General features: G+C 36.3%; 1 protein-coding gene across 1 annotated transcript in view; it reads left to right on the top strand.

Annotated features, from left to right (window-relative positions):
* Positions 1–21,530, top strand: part of LRP1B (low density lipoprotein receptor-related protein 1B) — a 615,617-nt gene that overhangs the window by 329,364 nt on the left and 264,723 nt on the right. The window contains exons 16-21 of the mRNA XM_009891709.1: positions 4,998–5,120; positions 6,733–6,873; positions 10,985–11,110; positions 13,012–13,128; positions 18,589–18,669; positions 19,967–20,134. Of these exons, the coding sequence (XP_009890011.1) occupies positions 4,998–5,120; positions 6,733–6,873; positions 10,985–11,110; positions 13,012–13,128; positions 18,589–18,669; positions 19,967–20,134 (756 nt within the window). The remainder of the gene's footprint in view (positions 1–4,997; positions 5,121–6,732; positions 6,874–10,984; positions 11,111–13,011; positions 13,129–18,588; positions 18,670–19,966; positions 20,135–21,530) is intronic.

Below are 21,530 nucleotides of genomic sequence, written 5' to 3' on the forward strand. Positions count from 1 at the left end.
TGGCCACACTCTTCTTGATGCACCCCAGAATGCCATTTGCCTTCTTGGCCGCCGGGGCACATTGCTGGCTCATGGCCATCCTGTTGTCCACCAGGACTCCCAGGTCCCTCTCCACAGAGCTGCTCTCCAGGAGGTCAGCCCCCAACCTGTACTGGTGCATGGGGTTATTCCTCCCCAGATGCAGCACCCTACACTTACCCTTGTTGAATTTCATAAGGTTTCTCTCTGCCCAACTCTCCAGCCTGTCCAGGTCACGCTGTATGGCAGCACAGCCTTCTGGCGTGTCAGCCACTCCTCCCAGTTTTGTGTCATCAGCAAACTTGCTGATGGTACACTCTATCCCTTCATCCAGATCATCGATGAATATATTGAACAGGACTGGACCCAGTACTGACCCCTGAGGGACACCACTTGTTACTGACCTCCAACTAGACTCTGCACCACTAACCACAACCCTCTGAGCTGTCAGCCAGTTCTCAATCCACCTCACTGTCCATTCATCTAACCCACACTTCCTAAACTTGCCTGTGAGGATGATGTGGGAGACAGTGTCGAAAGCCTTGCCAAAGTCAGGGTAGACAACATCCACTGCCCTCCCCTCATCCACCCATCTAGTCACTTCATCATTCACTTAACCATCTGAGGCCCTACTGAAAATCTTAGTGATTTTCTTTACCACAGCTTAATGTGAAGTCTTCCCTTTCCTGCTGTAATGTTTTTAGATGTCCTGCTAGGCTTTTTTAGGGGAAGCCGTTGAGATTAATACTTGATTACGGAGAGCTGAGGTGCAGACAGCCAACTTGTAATTGGTTTTATAAGTATGGAGGCAATGCTGCAAGTTTCTCCTTTCTGATATTGTAACATCTACATTTTCAATACCTAAATGAAACTGTAGTATGAGTAGTACTGTGCTACGTCAAGGTCACTGTAACAGTTCGTCTCCTATCACAGAGGCTTTTCAGGGACTCTCTCTTATTTCCAGTGTAATGTAAAAACATGGTGTGTTTGGGGTTTTTTTTTAAGGGCAAAATATGCCCGCAAATCTACTATCAAGTTGGCCAAATTTCAGAATACTTTGAACTGTGTCTGCTAAGAGAGGATGTGGTGATTGCTGTAAATACTCAGTACTTCTGCTGCTTTAGCTGGTACTCAGAAAGTTTCTTTGTTTTTAGGAAAAAAGGGAAATTTAAAAAAGAATGCAGTTGCTATTAGCTTCAAAATATGCTAACACCAGAGACACAGACTAAAATATTTCCTCTTGGACATTTTTAGCTGAATGAGCTTAAATCTTGAGAAAGAGGATTTGGCTCATTAATGCATTCTTTGTTTGAAATTGCGATTGGAATTTTGTAAGCTAACTGCAGCCTTTAGGATCTTCCACTTTTGTCATGCTCAGCGAGGTTGATCTTGCATTGTTCCCAAAGGGGCATAAGCATTTATTTTAAAGAAAATGGAGCTTTTTTTTTTCCTTTTTTGCCTTTTTTTTTTTTTTTTATTGGTGTGTTTCTCCTAAAAGAGCAAGATCAAGGCTGAAACATGTGGTACAGAGAAAACCATAGTACTTCATTTTATGGTATGAGTTATATTTTATAGCTTATGAGTGCGTACCTTAGAAAATATTTGGCTCTGATATTTTGAGGTTACTGTTTTGATGCTGCTGTTATTGTCACTGTCTACACAAGCAGAAACCATGTCAATTTGTTTTGGCATATTTGAATTGAGACTGGCATTTTTATTAGGCGGCCTTTTACAGAATACTTGACTGTGCCAATCCTGTTTTCCTTCATACTATGGGTAGTGACATTAAGCTGCTTTTGGTATCTCCTTAAGAAGAGGTGTTTTTCACTGTCTTTGTATCTCATGAGGCATGATTCTCTTGCAGAGGAATGTGGGTTTTTTTCTTGCGTTCAGAGATTAGAATTCATCTTACTTTCTTGGGCATAGTCTTTGCATCTCTATGAATCAGGAACACCTTAAAAAATGGGGAGGTGGCAGGAAGCATAGTAATCATATGAGTTGGTTTTACAGTCAGCATGTGAACCTGCCAAGGCCTGCGGGTATTTCCACTGCTATGAAAGGGGAGATTGCTATTGATATGTAACTAATTCTTGTGTAAGTCCATATACAGCAGTTAAAATAGCCTTTTTGGAAAGCAGTTGATCTTTTAACTTCTCAGATTGCAAGGAAGAGCTGCTTGAGCCCCACACTGCTGATCTTCATATGTGTAGTATGATCCTAAAAGTAGACTTACACAGCTTTAGCAGTACTTGAGGTTGGGTTTATGGGAAGGTAGAAACATAAATGAATATTCATGAAAACACAGAAGTACAATGATTACTAAGCATCAATAAATACTTCAGTATATCTTTTAAATGAGAAGATTAAGCAGATATATATGGTTGCCATAATGTGGTGGGGTTTTTTCTCAGAACAATGACTGAGATGCAAGTATGTTGTTGTTTTAGCTCTGGCCTAATTTTTTAGCAAATTAAAATTGAATCAGCCTAATTTAATCATATGCAAGTAACAGGGCAGCAGCTGTTTTAAAAGCTGGCAAAATATGAAAAATATGATAATAAGTTTGAAATTAGTTTTTAAATTTTGGGAATATTTTATGAACGCCCGTATAAAATAGCTGTTATGAACAGCAGTTGAGAAAATTTGAAGAGACTTAACCTGATTGTTGTACTGCATTTCAGGAGACATTTTAGCCTAGGAGTCTCTTCAGCGAGACTGGTGGGACGGAAGGTCTCATTGCACCTTCAAGTTTAGGACTTCCATAAAGCTCACTTTATAAACCTTTTTATCTAGGATCTTGTTGCCTTAACTCTTGGTACTTGTATTTTCATTGTCATCATCCTCTCTTTTATCACTTACTTAGCACGTAATCTACTGCGCTGTAGTTTGTCATCACAATTATGAGGTTAAGTAGGAACTTTTCATCTTCAAGACAGACCAGTTGACTTTGATCTAGTGTTTTAATTTTGATTTTCTTTATTTTAAGCTTGCATTGGGCTTTAGAATCATCGTGGGTTTTCAAAGTGTTTTCTATATTTGTCTTAAATAGTCTTTTTTTTCCTACAGCCTTATTCTTTTGTAGTGATCTGGCAAATTCATGTATATTCTTTAATTAAATCACTGCAAATTTCCTTGACTTGTGTTCTATAATTTTGGATTCACTTTTGAAGATTATATTTTGGTTTGTTTGTTTTGGCAGCTTCTTATATCTTCTTAAATGTTTGTTTTACTGACATTCTTTGATTTGTATAATGGGTGGCCCTGTAAAGATGTACAAAGCTTCAAGGCTACTTTTTCTGAGGCGGTGTTGTACCTGAGGTTTTCCAAGATTTAAATGCAAATACATCTCTTACTCTTACTTGTTTTTCATATTTGGGGTTTGGTGAGGATAGGCGTAGTAATGGAGACGATTTTTGTACAAAGTTTTAGGTCATAGTCTAAAACATGAAGTCAAGATCCAATGAAGTATTTTAAGTACGCAGTCCAAGTTCGAAATGCTCTATCTAAAATTGTGATCCAGCCCTCACACTTCATAGAGACTTGCAGTTTTCCCTGTTTCTACATCCATGTTCTTGCCATCTCCCTCACACCCTGCCCAATGAAATTACAATGACCACAGTTGCTTCCCACAGCATTCTGCATTAATTCCTTTACAGAAATTTATTTGAAAGTGCAGTGGGATATTAATGGACTGTAGACACATCGGCTCCTAAAAAGTGATGTATGGTAGGTCAGAAAAAAGTCTACAAATAGACTGTTATGAAATGTTCAAGGTCTGTATTATAAGACCTGTTGAGGCACATCTTAAAATTTGAAAATTTTCAAAATCTTAAATTATTTGCTGGCTATATAAAATAAATGTGCATATATAGAATAAATGATAATTTTAAAATGTTTCACTACACATGCAGCTATGGCTCTGACAGGGCAGTTTAATACGCTTGTCTGCAGCTACCTCTGTGAGAACTTAATATTACATTTTCTGTTAAAAGAGAATAGGTGGTGCTTTAAGGAGAGGGAATTGTGTGTAGTCTATTTAAACCCGGGAAGTTGATGAATGCTTTGTACACCTAAAAATGAGGAGCAGAGGAAGAAACACCTTCCTTTTACTAGGACAGGAAGATGAAAAAAAGTAGTTTTAATTTAAAGTTTTGGCAGACATGAAGGTTTATAGCTTGCCAGTTTGTAGTCAGGTATCATCAACACTTGAAATTAACAGAGCTTTGATCATGAGAATCTGAATGTCCTCAGCATTTCGTATCAAAGCAATTTGGTCGTGACCAAAGTGACACAAACAGAAATCATAACATTTGCTTCAGTGGGCTTTGGTTTTAAGTCTGCTTGCCCTAAGGAATGAGGTAGTGAGGATGCAGCAGTCCTTGGTAGATGATTAAAACACCTGACAGCTGTCAGTATCTTCATGTGAACAGCCAGCGTACAGCTTTTGGGAAGAAACAGTAACAGAGAAAAAGAAGGCAGAGAAATAGCAGATGTGTTGAGAAAAGAGTAGTGGAATATCCTCCTTGTATTCTCTCTGCCATAGATATCATTATACTTTTAATTTCTGTTTCCTTTCTCTTTTTTCTTAGCATGCATTTGTAGTCACATTGTTTTAGCATGTGCAAATGGCAATATACTTCAGAACATTCCTTTATATACCATTTCTTAAAACTACTATGTACATGTAGCTGTGTCATATTAAATATGTTGTAATATTTGTTCCCCTCATAAAAAAAAGTGAGTTAGAATGCTGTGAGCTGATGGTGTAGTTGTTTTTTTCTATTCTTACAGGTTATTGCAACCTGTAACTAAAATTGTTTAAATATTATAACCTGTAGTAACCAAACTATGAGAATAATGAATCCCTAAAACAAGAGGAAAATAATTGTAAACAATTCTTCATGTGCATACGTTCTAAAAAAACACCATCTTTTAGTTCTAGCATGGCTAGTTTTAAAGTTGTGTTTTTATTTTCACAGGTGATAATGCATGTCGTGTTAATAATGGAGGCTGCAGCACTCTTTGTTTAGCCATTCCTGGAGGCAGAGTTTGTGCCTGTGCTGATAATCAGCTTTTGGAGGAAAATAGTACAACCTGCATGGGTAAGTTTTTTAAAGAATATGTGAGTTGATACTACTGTTAAGGCATCAAGTCAAACCTGAAAATAAACTGAGGAAGTGTGGTCTCCTAGAGTCTTTTTGCGGTTCTGTAATACAAAGAAATACTCCTCGAATAAAGATTCTAATTGAAGACAGTTTATTAAATATGAAGATTTTTTTCAAAAAATACAAAATAGTAAGTACACAATATTTGAGGATAAAATGCGTTGGAAAATATTTCAGTATGTCTGATACAATAAAGCACTTAAATATTTCACTGACCTCTTTTAAAGAATATCCGAAATACCAGAAAATGTTGTGATTAAATCTATATAAACTGGTTTCAGATTATTATATGGACTAAGTATCTTAAATTGAAATCTGGCATAGGAAATGTTCACGCTGAAACTGTTCATAAAATATGTCAAGCAGATATATTTGTGTATAATTGGTTCTGACACAGACTATGCAAATTTCGATGTCTTTTTCTTGCATCTCTTCCTTGGATTCCTTCATTGAAATACCAATTAAAAGAAAAAGTGTTAATCATAAAATGTGGGATGCTCAGTTAGAAAGAATTATACAGATAATACAGGTATTTTTTAAAAGTCTAGACTCCATATTTTTAACTTACTCAAAATTTTCTTTTTTTTTTTTTTTTTTTAAATCTCATTGATCTATTTCTTGAAGTGTAGTGTGTAAAACTCTACAGAGGTCTCCAGCAATAAGCCTAGTAGAGATGAGTAAAGTATAAGGATTATTGCATAACATGATGAACATTACTGAGCTTGCAATTACCTTGAATTTGACCCAAATGCATGGCTGGCAGAGCCATCACTGTTGCTAAAGAAAACTATTTTTCTTTTTAGCAGAAAATACTGGAAGGTGGACTTCTCACTGGTAAGATGGAATGTGAGCATTAGGAAGAGAGGTTAGACACTTTCAAATCTGAATGAAGCAGGTTTCCTGCTTTTTGCCCAACACACTTCATTGCCCAGCTCTTTCCAAGGACTTTGATGTTCCTCATAGGGTCACAGAGTGATTTGTGGTATTTACACATTAAGGATTCTGAACCTTATGTTGAGAAATGTATCCGTGTGGATTTATCAATAAGCTTGTAGCTTGCTACTTAATTCTACCTCAGCAGAATTTTATCCTTTCTTCTTTGCCGAGTCTGTACCAGTGCATAATGCAGGTGTTTGAGTTGTTGCTTGGATACAAGAATCAGCTTTTCAGTAATCATTTTCTAGCTCTTTAACATGCACCAGAATTTGGTCTGTGTCTGTAAGAATATTTTCTTTTCACTGTTGATGAGGCATTGCAATATTATAAACTGATATTTTTGCACTATCATCTAACCACCAATTTAAAAAACAGTTTGAGTGCCATTCCGTTCTGAGTTCTTCCATTTATTAAAAATGTATTACCTCAACCATACACTCAGATATGCATGCTGCTACAGGCTTCAGGTGGAATTACCTCAAATATGCAAAGTTTACTAAAAATGTTCTGAAGAGTGATAACAAGAATTTATATCTATTTATGTGGAGGTAATATTGCATTCTGTATGTATCAAGCTGATAAAATAGATGTGCTTCTTGGCTATTTTTCCTAGTTAAACATGGAGAAGTGCTACCGCAGTTGTGCAAAGCTGAACAGTTTCAGTGTAACAATAAGCGCTGTATCCAGGATCGCTGGCGCTGTGATGGGGATGATGACTGTCTGGATGGCAGTGACGAGCATTCTGAAATTTGCTGTATGTATGCTTTTACATTTTAAGCCACAATTCACACTTTATTTTAAAAATGGGAAACAAAGTAATGTAAGTCTGAGGGGAGTCAAAGAAAAGTGATAATCCCCGAGTCATTCATATAAATCTTTCATTTTCTTCTTTTCCTGCACATAATAATAATAGTTCTTTCAAATGACACTCGTACTCATTTCCTAGCATAGTACAAGAGCAGTCATCTTTTGTTTTTTCCATTATCACTTCTGATTCTTTAAATGTTGGTATCTTTTGCTTTGTTTCCCACTCTTGCACTTTTTTATATGGATCACAGGCTAATTCAGGTTGGAAGGGGCCTCAGAATATCTCTAGTCCAACCTTCATAAAGCAGGGCCAGCCTTCCCTCAAGCGGGAGGAAAGTGATGGAGCAATTAGTCCTGGAAGCATTTCCAAAGACACGAAGGACAAGAGAGTGATTTGGAGTAGTCAGCATGGATTTATGAAGGGGAAGTCATGCTTAGCCAACCTCATAGCCTTCTACAATGATATGACTAGCTTGGAAGAGAGGGAAAAGAAGTGGATATAGTTTATTGCAACTTTAGTCAGGCTTTTGACACTATCTGCCATAATGTCCTCATAAACAAGCTGACAAAGGATGGGTTAGGTAAGTGGGCAGTGTGGTGGATTGGAAACTATCTAAATAGCCAGACCTTGGGGCTTGTGGTCAGTGGCACAACTGGAGCTGCCACCAGCAACGTTCCCCAGGGTTTATACCGGGGCCAGTAATCTCTTCATTAATGACTTGAACAGAGTGCAAACTTAGGCAGTTTATGGATGATACCAAGCTGGGAGGAGTGGCTCATGCACCAGATGAGTGTGTTGCCATTCAGAGGAGCCTTGACAGGCTGGAAAATTGGATGGAGAGGAGTATGGTGAAATTCAGCAAGCAGAAATGCTTCTAGGGAGGAATAACTCCAGGCATCAGTACATGCTGGATGTCACCCAGCTAGAAAGCAGCTTTGCAGACAAGGACCTTGGAGTCCTGGTGGGCCACAAGCTGGCCACTAGCCAGCAATGCACCTCATGGCAAAGAGGGCTGCTTTAGGAAGAGCAACCCCAGCAGGTTGAGGGAGGTGATCCTTCCCCTCTACTCAGCCCTGATGAGGTCATATCTGGAGATCTGTGTCAAGTTCTGAGTCCAGAAAAGGACCACTAAGATAATTAAGGGACTGGCACATCTGTCTCAGATGTTGTGAGAGCTGGGATTGTTCAGTCTGCAGGGAGTAGAAGGCTCTGGAGGGATCTTACCAGTGTTTATAAATACATGATGGGAGGCAATAAACAGGGAGTCAGGCTCTTCTCGCTAACAGGACAAAAGGTAATGGGCACGAATTTCAGCATGAAATTTTATCTGAACACAAGAACTCACTTTTTCACTGTGAGCATAGTCAAACACTAGAATAGATTGCCCAGAGAGGTTGTGGAGTTTCTATCTATAGAGATACTTGAAACTCATATGAACATGGTCCTGGGAAACCTGCTGTAGTTGGTCCTGCTTGAGCAGGGGATTAGAGTAGGTGATCTCAACAGGTTCCTTCCAACCTTAAACATTTCTGTGATTCTGCAATGTATTTCTTAAAAGAAAAATGCCACAAAAAAACCACCAAAAACCCCAAACCAAACCCAACAACAACAACCAGCCCCCCACACCCCCACACCCCCTCCAGTTTTAAATTAGATGCACTTTAAAAATACAGTTTTACTAGAACTGGGGTTTTTTGGCTGTAGAGAAGTCTTGATGTTGACATTAAAAAAAGAAAAGAAAACATGCCCATTATGTGTCTGTGTCATTCTTGGAAGATACTTAGATAGCCTGCTGTAAAATTAGAGTTGCAGCAGTGAAAATTCCTTTCCTTACTCAGTTTGTCACAATGCTTCCTATTTCTATCATTAGATCATTTCTGTAAACCAAATCTGCTTTAGTGAAATGAAAATACATTTTTCCCTATCAGTTGTAGACATGAGGAACTGATACATTCCTCTTCTGAGCAGCATTGTTCTATGTGTCTCTTATCATAGTCTCTCATTATCTCTTTGAGATGAAACAACTCTAATCTGTTCTCTTTTTTTCCAGTAGATTATGGGGTTTTTAGATTTCATTGCTCTTTTCTGAACTTTGCCAAGTGATCCCTGGGGTTAGATGTTCAAAACTGGACATAGCTACCTCTTCTGAGGCCTTTGTGAAGCTGAGAGAATGTGTTTGTGAGGGTTGATAGTCCTGCTTATACATCTCTGGGTAAATCTTGCCTGTGTCACACTGGCCTGATGTTGCTGATACATACAGAGCTCGTGATCCTCTGTAATGCCTACGTCTTTTTCTGTATGGCTGTTACACAGCCAGTTTTAATTTTTTTCCTGCATTTTGGTATATATTTGATATCTGATGTATTTTGATAGCTCCATATAGTAGTCATTACAGATTTCAGTCCTAATTCTTTTCAAAATATTTTTCCAGTTCTGAATTCTAGTGCTTACTCATATTTTATTTGAATACCAGGGATTCTTACACTTAAATAAGAAGCTCAACTAATAAAGACAGTCAGATAGAAAATCTTTTGGCAGAGTTGACTTGATTCTCATTTAAATTAGTGTAATTTAGACCAATTCATTGATCAAAGCTTGTAATTCTCAAAGGATTTATACAGATATAAATGAAATCATAATCTGGTCCCAAATCTGCATGTGATATATAGTTTAAGTGGCCAGTATGATAACAGTAATCTCTTTTCAGCAGTTGCTATAGTAACTTCAATAGTTCTTTTTGAGTTAGTCTGAAATATTTGCAATCATGAATAGAATACACACACATTAGTAAATACATATGAGCAAAAACTTAACTGCTATTTAAAACAATATCTATGTCTAGTATTGAAGTCAGATTTTTTTAAAAAAAGTCTTCCATTTTTAATTTTATTACATGGATGATAACTGTTTTGTTCTCCAGTCACATTTCAAATTAGGTTGCTTCATAACTATTATGAGACTTGGAATGCCTTTCTGCTCAGATTATTAATTAATCTTTACTTCCACTCTTCTTGCACCCTCCACACAAAGCACTCATGAAGGGTTCATATGCTATTGATATGACACTCGCTCTGTGTTGTTTTCAATAGGAAGAATAGGTAGAAAGGTCAAAGATAAAAGCTACCGAAATGTCAAGGATAAGCCTGCAAGACGTCCTTTCATTTTAAATACCGTTTGTTTCCAGATATGTGTTAAACTTTAAAAAAGAGCCTGTGGATGGCTGAGTAGGTAGAAAATAGCTTGAGATTATTTTTAAGCCAGCATTTAAAACTGTGAATGGTTTACTGTTCTTGGGTAGATCAAGATTAGAAAGATCTGCTAATAATAGATCCTGTTATTAGCATAAAAGAAGCAGAGCATATATACTTACTACAGCTGCAAGAGCAGGCCAAGAGCATTTACATAATTTCATCCTTCCCATGATACTTGGTAGCTAGCAAAAACAGTTTTGTGAGATACCTTGTTCACTCTTGAATACCATATTTTTTTGTCAGTTTTACACTGTGTTGCATATTTCACTTTTTGACATCTACAATTTCATGGTAAGTAAACAGCAGATCTGTATGTGGCCATTGACAGTAATGTGCATCATTTTAGAAGCATTTTATAACCTGCCCAAACCCCTGCTCGCTGTGGTATAATATTTTGGATATGCACTTAGCAACTTGCCTCTGTTCCCTTTGGTGTTTGGTTTTGTTTATATGTACTTCAGTTTGCAAACCTCATCACATTGATAAAATGCGATTGAGGATATTTTTCTTTAAGGAAATAGCAACATTGTAAAATGCTGCTACCTTTTATCACTTAATAGAAAAGGTTCTCCATATTGACACTATTATGATAGGAGATTCTTTGCTATGTATTGTTTAATTTATGATGAAAGTACGGCAATATTTTTTAATTGACTGGTTTGCTGAACAATTTTTATATCATGGTGATTATATATACAAAATAACCATACTAACGGCATCACCAGGAATACCATTTAATATATTATTTTCAGCTGTTTTTCTCTGATTATCTTCTTAGGAAAAACCTCTCTTTTTTTTCTCCCCAGTCAATCATAGTTGTCCTGATGATCAGTTTAAGTGCCAAAATAATCGCTGCATACCCAAGAGGTGGCTTTGTGATGGAGCTAATGATTGTGGTAATAATGAAGATGAATCAAATACAACCTGTGCAGGTAAAAATTTTACTCGGTTGCACATACAAGTTCTCTAATTCCAGTTCTATAAACAGTTCAAGACTGCTCTGAACTGAGCTGAACCAGTGTGCTACTAGTAATCTGATTATTGCCATTTTAAATTAATTCAGATTTTGATGCCACTAAGGCTGGAATATAAATTATATTTTACTTAATCTTGGTGCTTGTCTGTGCTTTCCAAAGTAATTCAGCACTTAATCTATCCTTATGGGTTGACTGTCAAAGTACTGCTTAGGTACAAACTTGTCCCTGCTAAATCTTTTTTGGCAGTTAGAATTTTGTTTGTTAACATGCTGTGATGAGTGCCATGTCACTAGTAAATTTTATTTTATGCTGACAAAAGCATAATTAGCTATTCAATTTCCCCTCGGTAGCTTGAAATTGTTTTCATTTGTAAGTTATTAACTGTGTAGTAGATTTTTTAGGAAATACCAAAGTGAAGATTGTTTACTTATTCCACTGCAATAAATCATGGAGTTCCAAGTCTGTCCTTTGCTTGTGTGGAAGTGATGTTTAGTACTGATCGGCAGAGTACACTAAACAGTCGTTAAATATCTGATGGACAAAATATCAAGACATCAATAAGCTGATGACTGTTTTAAACTGAAATGTAGTGACAGACAGCATACATTGTGTATTAAAATATTCCCTGAACTAATTTCCCTTGATTTAAATTTTCGTATGTGTAATAACCTGTTCACTTTGTTACTTGTGTGGTTTGGCTAAAAGCCCCCTAGTGCAAATGCAGACCTATAGTGTCCATATCACCTCTAAGGTACTATTGTGGATTGTAATACATCTTGATATTCTTTGATACCCAACGTTTTGCTTGTAGGATAGGAGTCAGATTTAAAGAAAATATTTTGCATCCCTGTGTCTGTTGGCTGTGGGTTGAATTTTGTATTCTTGTTTTTCCTTTTGTTCCTGCAGTGGCAAACACCATTCGTTAAAAAAAAAAAAAAAAAACACTTCTTTGAAATAGTTTAAACTTCTATTCTTCTATTGTATATTGGGCTATTTCTATGAAGAAAAAGGGAAATGGTAATTGCAAATAGCAAATGAAGGAATATTCTTTTGATTATTGGGGTTTCTGATGTCTCAGTCATTTTTTTTAAAGTGTGGAATTGCATATAGATGAACTCCAAAAGCTTAAATTTGGAATTAAAATGTGTGTCACTCACTAGCATTGTAGTTATGGGTTCACATTTTGAATAAACAAAATTATAAGTAATGTCAGTTTTCTTTGTTAGATTTTTATTGAAGTTTTACTGTTTATAAGCTCTCAAAGTAATTTATTTAGTTACATAGCATGATTTCTTTTAGCAATCCTTATTTCTTCAGAAGAAAGACATACATCATTTCCTTTAATGGATCATTACAGTTGCATATTTACAAAGGCAAAGATTCTGAGAACAGTGAGGTCAGGCACATCACCCACATGCCATTTTTCTGTGTAAACATGAATCTCACTAGATCGTTGTTTGTTAGGAAATACAGTTTGTTAATGTTCCAATTGTAAGTTAGACACTTTTAAGCCTTGATTTTTGTTTATTTCAACACTAGTACTAATGTTATTTTATCAAACATTAATGCTCTTCTGCCACCTAGTTATGTATAATTCCATATCAAACTTCATATTCTCATATGTTGAAGAAACCACTAGGAATTCTACATAGCAGAGGTAGAACACAGTCCTGCAGGAGACCTCAATTTTCTCTGAAATCAAAGCAGGTGAGTGATGTTTAGTCAGATCAGGTAAAATGAGCAGCAGGCCAGGAGATGCCCTCCAGACTTGAAACTTCTGCATACAGACATGCACCAAGAGACCTAATAGATTTAGTCCATTTCCCTTGCATTTTTGGAGTGTTTTGTCTTGACAGCAAGAACGTGTCAGGTTGACCAATTTTCTTGTGGGAACGGACGGTGTATTCCAACATCATGGCTATGTGACAGGGAGGATGACTGTGGAGATGAAACCGATGAAATGACATCCTGTGGTAAGTAAAATTTCTTTTGGGGAAAAAAAGTAAAATTATTCTATATGAAGTGATGAGGATCTCTTTTCGCATGAACTTATGGATAGAAGAAGTATGAGGGGCATTTTTATATGAACGGATAATACTATTTCTGAAATTGCAAATACAATTTATTTGATTAATAGATAAACCTAAAGTAAAGGCTGCATTTTCTATTAATGAGTTTTTAACTACAATGCCAAATATGTAGATAAGTCAACACTTTTCTAATTTACAGCCCGTTATCAAATATTGTCACCTTCAGAAACTGATATTTATCTCGGCCACATACCTCTTCACATGGGCCCTTCAGTATATTCTAGATGTCAAGAAAATCAGACTGTTTCAAGTCTGAACGGAAGGATGTTTTGATGTTGTATTTTGCAGAAAAAATTAGTCATTCGTGGTTGTATCATGAGAGAGTATCAGCAACTCTGCTGACCGCTGCTTTACTGAGATATGGCAGAGAGGTGTGCTTGTTCTCATCAGGTGCTTCCAAACAATTAAGGTTTTTATAAGTTAGCATGACTGCCCTCATCTGTTTGGTAGATCACAGGTAACGGCTGTGAGTCTGAGAGCAAAAGGGTCAACGAGCTGTCTGCAAAATATTGTATCAGGGTCTTCGCTGTTTACAAAGTCATATTTGTGATATTTGAATTACCAATGTGAATTAGTAAGTATGTTTCAATATAGTAGGATATGTTTCTGAAATTAATTATTAAGACTTTTCAAGAAAGAATGCTGACTGGTTATTTTAGTAGCATTGGCCATGTAAACATGAAGTGACCAGTTGTGCACAAAAACATTAAAATCTGAAGTGTACCTGTTAGGATACTTAGTAGTTGGACCTGTATTTTTCTCAGTTATAGCTGATGTTCTAGCTTGATTCACTGTTATAAAAATAAATTGTTTCTTAATCAAAATCAAACTATGAAAGCAATGTAGTTGATAAAACGTTACCTTTTTTTTTTTGCTTCTCTTAAACTACTTACCACTGTAAACCCTTTCAGTAAAGTTATTGGAGTTCTATTACTGATAACAGTTTTTCTGCAAAACTCAGTACCTATGAAGCACTTGCAGTGAAGAGTGAGGAAAAAATAGAAAGTAAATGCATAAATGATAAATGAAAGTCATAGGCTGACGCCATGATGCCCTGTCTTCCACAAACATAAATCTCCAGAACCTCAATTACCAGAGAATCCATGGAAGACAGCATGTAGGATCCAATCAGTAAATTAGGTTTAACTGTAATCTCTTAAATTTGTTTGATTTTTAATTATTCATGACCCATTAGTTCAGTTTACATTGTTACTTTTTAAGTCCATGTGTGAGTCTCAGAATCTCCTTCTTCTATAACTGCATTCAAGATTTCTCAAGATTTTTACAGGTAAATAGTTGTTATATTTCCTGGAATATTCACCTGCTTTCTCTTGCCTTATTTCTTATTACTTTCTTCCTTTTTCTACTTATAATAGTGACATAAACCAGAAAAAAAGAAAGCTCATTTTATGTTGACAGTAATTGATATCTGATCAGTTACTTCAAAATAGGTAACATTTAGTAAAATCAAAATAAAGTCATTATGTGAGTAAAAAGGAGAATCTTGTTAAGGCAGACTTCTAATTAGCATGTTTCAAATCAAGTTCTGTTGTGTACGGGGGGAAAGTAGGCGATCCCAGTGGACTCACTGTATTTTGCAATCTCTAGAATGATCACATTCTGTGTAGTGGTACATCATGGCCCTTGGTACTATAATAGTTTATCTGACTGGCTGCATCTTGTGTTCTTAGACACCTTATCAATATGCAGATGTTAATATCATCTTTGTAATTTCTTCCCATGTGTTTTGTTTGGTATCCTGTTGGCTGATCTGGAGTATTTCTTCCGATGATTTAATCAGCATTTATTTCACCTGCTGTTTTTTGCTTTGACCTAGCTTTACGTATGTTTCATGTTTCAGAATCTTGTTTATTTATCCTCGAGCACTGTGGTTGTGCAAATGTGTCAAATATTTCATTTTTCATTCTGCCTTATAATTTGATGGCTAATGGGCACGCTAATGGCATTCATTTAGCTATTCTATTTAGTGGTATATATTTTCTTCTATGAAACAGTTTAAAATTCTTCTTGTATTTGCAAGTTTTTATTAAAAGTAAAGTCATGGTTTGCTTTTTGTTACCATTACAAACCATTGATTTTTAACTGCACCAGTCTTGAGCTATGAATAACTTTTGGCTCCTATTGATTCAAGAATTTCAGCCTACTTATATTGGCATGTAGCTGGGGTGAGCAGGACTGGGAAGATGCCAGTATCACAATGCATATACTTTTTTCTTAAGATACAACCAGATTTACTAAGAAGCATGACATTTCTGAAGAAGATTTGAAAAGAGACCCTCCTTATTTTTCCACTGCTTTCCTGAAGGAAACAAGACTTGTGGTCAATTTTTTTGTGTCCATCTGTTTCTCAGTTCATTGTCGTACTATTTACACTCAGTAACAGAAGGATGAAAGAAGTCTGAAAAAAACCCAGAGCTTTTACAAGACAGCTGGATAGCAGAGAGAAACGAGTTTGGTGTCTACAGTGTGGAGAGACTTCACTATGAGCTCCAGGCACCTTTCTTGCTTTCTTTGTCCGCAGGGCAGGCACAGGGATGGCTGGGAGTCAGCAATAGGGTGTGCATCTCTTTGCTGTGAAACAGGAAAGGAAAGGAGTACTGGGAAGACCATAGGGGCAATGAATGGAAGTGTTGTGCCTGTCCTGTAGGATGTGAGAGGGAGCTGTGGGGGGTGGTGGAGGTTGGGACTACGAGAAGCAAACACTGGAGATACTGCAAAACATCTTTGTAAAGACTGTGAATCATGAGATGGGTGGTGGTGAGGGTAATCACAATTCATTTAAAATAGTTTCTGTCCCTCTATACAGGTCTTGGGTGGACAGATGAAAATAAATAAAAAAGTCATGAAGACATTCATGTATGGAAAAGGGGAAAATTGCATTTAATATACGAGTTAAATTTGTGGAAGAATTATTCAAGAGCTAAAGAGCCAAATTAAAAATTGCTTTTAGCTTTGCTTGAAGCACATAAGGCATATATTGTAGCTAAGTACCATTATAGTTGCACATCTCCGTTATTTGCCTCAGAACAGATTTTTGTTGTCACTGTAAGTGTTCCTGAGGAAAAACAGCTTGCTTTTTTTTTTTTTTAATTAAAAAAAAAAAAAACCAACCACCCTTTCTGGGAATAATTGACAAAGTGTTGTCATCAGTGTTAACTTTTCTTCCCACCCTTTTCTGTGTTGAAGCAAAAGAATAATCACTAGGTCATAGGATGTTCTTGGTGATCTCTAAATTTGATGCAGCTGGTTTGGTTTCATGCTTTGTGTGTGACTTCTTTTAAGCTAAAACTTTAAAAAAAAACCCCAAAAAACCCCAAAACCACTGTCCTGATCCAGTATCGGGAAGGTTTTGTTAAAAATAATCCCAAGGACGAGATTAAGACGCTAAAGTCGGTCAAATGTCATACAACCTTTTACTTAATACTTTTAACAAAGAATAAAGCGCAGAGGAAAGGTGAAGGGAAGGCAAAGGGAGGAAAAGAAAAGGGGGTAAAGGAAGAAAATAAGGAGGGAGAAAATAAGAGGGAGAAAGCTCGCTACTATCACTCTGAGTTCAACAGTTTTTCTGCAGATTCTGTTCGAAGTCTTCAATCATTACACGCTTCATGGAGTCTGGGGTCCGTGGGGGGGTGGCACACAGCAGGGAGGCAAGGAGGAACAAAAGAGGAGACGAAGCGGAGAAAAAAGGGGCGCCAAAAGGGGCGTGCTCCCTTTTTATAGGGACCTCGCTCATGCGCAGATCGACGGGAAGTACTGCTCTCCTGCAGGCCTCTTCCTGGCTCTTTTCGCGCCCTTGGTCCCTGCGCAGGCACATGAGGTTGTACCTTCCAAAACCGTGAAGAAGATGGTCCTCCCAGGAGATGGCGTCACAGTAGCAATGTCGAGACAAAATTGCATCTGGTATTGGTTCTCCACAACCACAAACCCAAAAACTTTTGAATTTACTTAAAAACATTTTCTGCACTAAAGATGGCAAGAGACAGAGACAGCAAACTCAAGTCAGAAATTCATTGACTATTTCAATTTTTGTCCTAAGGAGAAGTTTGTGGCATGTTTTAAAAGTTTAGAAAAACTTTTCAGTACTAATTATGGGGCCTAATTCTCAAAATCATTGTGAAGTTTAGCAAGTCTAGCTTTGTCATCTCAATTTTGACAACACTAGAACAACCCAACATAGCTCGAGCAACCTAATGAGGAACACACTTTGAAATTTGTTCTAATCTTCAGCACTTTTGATGTGGGTGATAGGATGATGCACCATTTTGGACGTTTCTTTTTGTTGCATGCAGGATGTACGGTGTAGGAACTTTCAACCCGAAATCCTTCAGTGAAGGACAAACGCCATTAAGTAGCAGTTCAGGCAGATTGTTCATATTGTCATCTTTGGTTTGCATTAGCTATCAGTTAGTGAGAGGTGTCTTATTCTCTTGATAGTCTGCATAGAGAATTTAGGCTCCTCCTTATTCCTTTTGAATCAGGTTAGACTTTCAGACTGTTTCCTACGATTTGGTAGGTTTTGTAAAGTAGATCTTTTCGTTTCGCAAACTGGATGGGTGCAAGCACTGTTTAACATGCTTGTGTATTCATACCACTTTCCTAGCTATGTCATTGGTTTTAGAAGAAAAAGAAGTCTGAGAAGATTCAAATTGTTCTATGCAAAAACATATTAGACAATTACAAAAACTAGCTCTGTGTAATATCAATGAGTCTCTATGAATAATATTGTCTCAGTTTTCTAGTACTTTTACTGGAATGCTTGGAGGAAATGATTGTAAATACTGACACTTACTTTGGATTTTATTATGTCAGTGTACAGTAACTTTATTTCTTGACTGTTCTTTTGCTTTGTACTTAACCTTCTCATTTTATAGTTGTCCATTTCCTGTCTTTTACTGTCAGTGTTATTGCAATGGGAGAACTTTCTCATATAAATAAACACGGTGAAAATATGGTTTGTATCAGTTGACAAGCTATAATGTATAGTCATAATATATAATATAGTCGGAAATATTAACATGCTTAGTGGCATACACAGCCATGGTCTGATGTGCATATAGGATCATGTTATAAGACACAGAATAATGCATTTCAGTGGTCCATGTTGAGGAAGGACAGGGTTTGGACTAGTGTTGACAGTTAAAAGACTTTTTATCCACTCTTTTTGGTGTCTCACCTTTTTTTCCTCTCCAGATGAAGTATCTGGCAGGTGCAAATGTTTGATACAATACACTTGTGTAATTTATGCATATAGGAAGGTGGGAGAATATTACTAAAGAGGTTATACATTAAATAGTTTTTATTTCTTTTTGGACACTTTCACAGAATTCCCAACGTGTGAGCCACTAACTCAATTTATATGCAAAAATGGAAGATGCATTAGCAGCAAATGGCTTTGTGATTCAGGCAAGTATCAAGTGTTCTATATCTGAAATGAATATAGAGGATATTACATAAATATTACTTTGATGCTCACTCTTTTCTTCTGAGCCTGATATTGCTAGTTTGGCTTGTAAGTGGTCAGAGAATAAAAATAGCATTTTTAAATTACTGACCTGACCTAGAGAGCAGCAGTAATAAGCTTCATATAAGGAATGATGCAGTGGATATGGTAATAGTTACACATAGTATATTCTGTAGAATGAAGTGTGATGTAAACTTGCAATATTGAAAGAAAAAAAAAAAAAAGCTAAGCTATTGCTTATGAAAATATTTTCTATTTTTAGAAAGCAAAATAGTTCCAGTAGCCAAAATATCTGATTTTTCTATTGTTTTGGGGCAAGTTCAAATTAATAAATAGCATCCCTCAAGAGCGAAGGCTAGGAAGACTTTACAATGTAGTTACGTCTTTTCTCTGAAAGAGTACATATTTGAATGACAGCTGTTCAAATAAATCTTCTGTCAGAGCTTGTGATATGGGAGTGATGTGATACCAGTCCTAATAACATTGGGTTGGTTCTTCATCCACGGTAACATTTGATATTACTATAATTTTATGAGGCTGACAGGAATTCATAGCTGTAAATGGACAGATTCCCCAAATTATCACAGTGTGCTTACTGAAATTCTGTGCAAGGAGTCCCTTTAGTTTTTGCCTGACGTATTTATCTTTTCCCTCCCTTGGTGATCACTATCAAATTATGGGAATTGCCTTAAGATTGTTGTAATGACTACAACATTAGAGTAATGAGAACCTACATTCCACCCTTATTTATATGCTGCCATCTTTCTCCACCTTGCACTGTTGCAAGTACATGGAAACCACATTTGAAAAGAAATTCTGACATCGGGTTTTCATTTGGGTTTATATGAAGCTCTTTGTTTGTATGCTTAACTGTCTAAGTTTACTTAATGAATCACTGAGAACAAAGTAAAACCACTGTGTTTAGAAGCCTGTGTAGTTACACACGACTAAAGAAATGAAGAAAATCTACAGCCTTCTCATGCTTACTGGTGTCTGTGATTGAATAAGTGTAATGGGTTAGGCTATCCAAAATGACACAGTCAAGTGCTGTTGGTAAATTAGAGTTAAGGAATTACTTGCATTAGAAATAATTTTTCCATATGCCTGTGGCAGTAAACATACTATTTTATTTATTGCACGTTATTTTTCTCTTGCCTTTCTGGACATATTTTTTTCTTCTCACATCTTTGATTCAGATTTTTTTACCTTTTAAAATAATAATAAAAAAAATGTTTGCAGATGACGACTGTGGTGATGGAAGCGATGAACTAGGCTGTATTCACTCGTGTTCTGCTGATCAGTTCAGATGTTATAATGGTAGATGTATCCCAAGTCATTGGGCATGTGATGGTGACAACGACTGTGGAGATTTCAGTGATGAAACCAAAACAAACTGCAGCAAGGAAGGTTAGCATTTTTTTTTCTTCACACATTTTAATACTTATAAACACAGAGAGTACTGCATTATACACAGAGAATAGTTTATTATAAGTACAGAGGACCCGTCTTCAGTCAACGGAAAAAGAGAAAACACTTTTAACCTTGGTAAAGGTTGGGATAGAAAATATGTCAAGTGTAATATGATAATTCAGAAGTGTAGCATAGAAGAAGAATGCATTTGAAAACAAACTGGGTATTATACTGAGATAAGTTTTGTAGTTTTATTTTACTGAATTATGCCAAACCTGATGTTTTTCCTTTTACAGAGATGCATGCTGCCTAGATAAAGAGGCAGTAAGCAGCATTTCTTAAGTTACCATTTATATTTTCTGGTTCTTTTTATACAGTAACACTCTCATTTCTGTGTGATCCAAGTTCTGTTTTGTTGTTTTGTTTTGTTTTTTTAAAAACAGTGTTACTGAAGCATAAAGATATTTTAACAAACTACAGTCCCATTTAAATGCAATACATTGTATTTATTTGGGTGAGGAGAGAAGGGGAGGATGCTTGTGGCAAAGGATAAAGAATAATCAGATAAGAATTTCTCATAGTGATTTTTCCACAACAAAGTAATTGTATACAGTCTTGTTGGTTTTCTCATGAGTTTATATCCTAGATGTAGCTGTGCAAACCTCATACAAATAGATGAATTAGGAGAATGCTGTGCATGAGTACTGTAAAGTCCTTATTTTTTTTCTATAATTACAAAATTTATTATTACTATTATTATTTAGTTGTATCAAAATAATTGATCTGGATCTAACCTACTTACTTTCCTTCCTGTTTGCATCCATTTCAGAGCTTAAAGTCCTGCTCTGCCTTCTTGTACAACACCATGTTATGTTGGGATTTACACCGATGTCTCTGGAATAACGCTGTTTTACATAGTTATTGTCAGTTCATGCATCTCCTGTGTTCTGCTCTGCTACATGATATACGCTTGGCCAGCAACTTGTCTGCGTTCTTTACGATAGAATGCAAGAATACAGATTATTTAGAAATAAAACAACAACAAGGCAACTTATAATAAAATAAACCATATATTTATAGACATTCCTATAAGAATTTATTCAAATAATGCTTTTTGGTACAAACAGGAATGTTTATCATTACTTTAAAGTACATGTTGTTATTGTTAGTATATTTTGAAATACTAGAAATACAGTTGTAATAGTTTGGGAAAAGGAGGGCAAGAATAAAATTGAAAAAGTTAGAAAATAGTTAGAGAAGTAAGTATGTGATGAATAATTAATATACCATAGTTACGTTTTGTAACATTCAAGACTGATTCCATAGCTGCACTGAACTGAAGTTGATTGCTGTGGAAGGCTACAACTAGTCTGCCAGTGCTGTAATAGCACAA

The sequence above is a fragment of the Charadrius vociferus genome, unplaced genomic scaffold, assembly GCF_000708025.1.
Source record: "Charadrius vociferus isolate BGI_N301 unplaced genomic scaffold, ASM70802v2 scaffold109, whole genome shotgun sequence".
NCBI lineage: Eukaryota > Metazoa > Chordata > Aves > Charadriiformes > Charadriidae > Charadrius > Charadrius vociferus.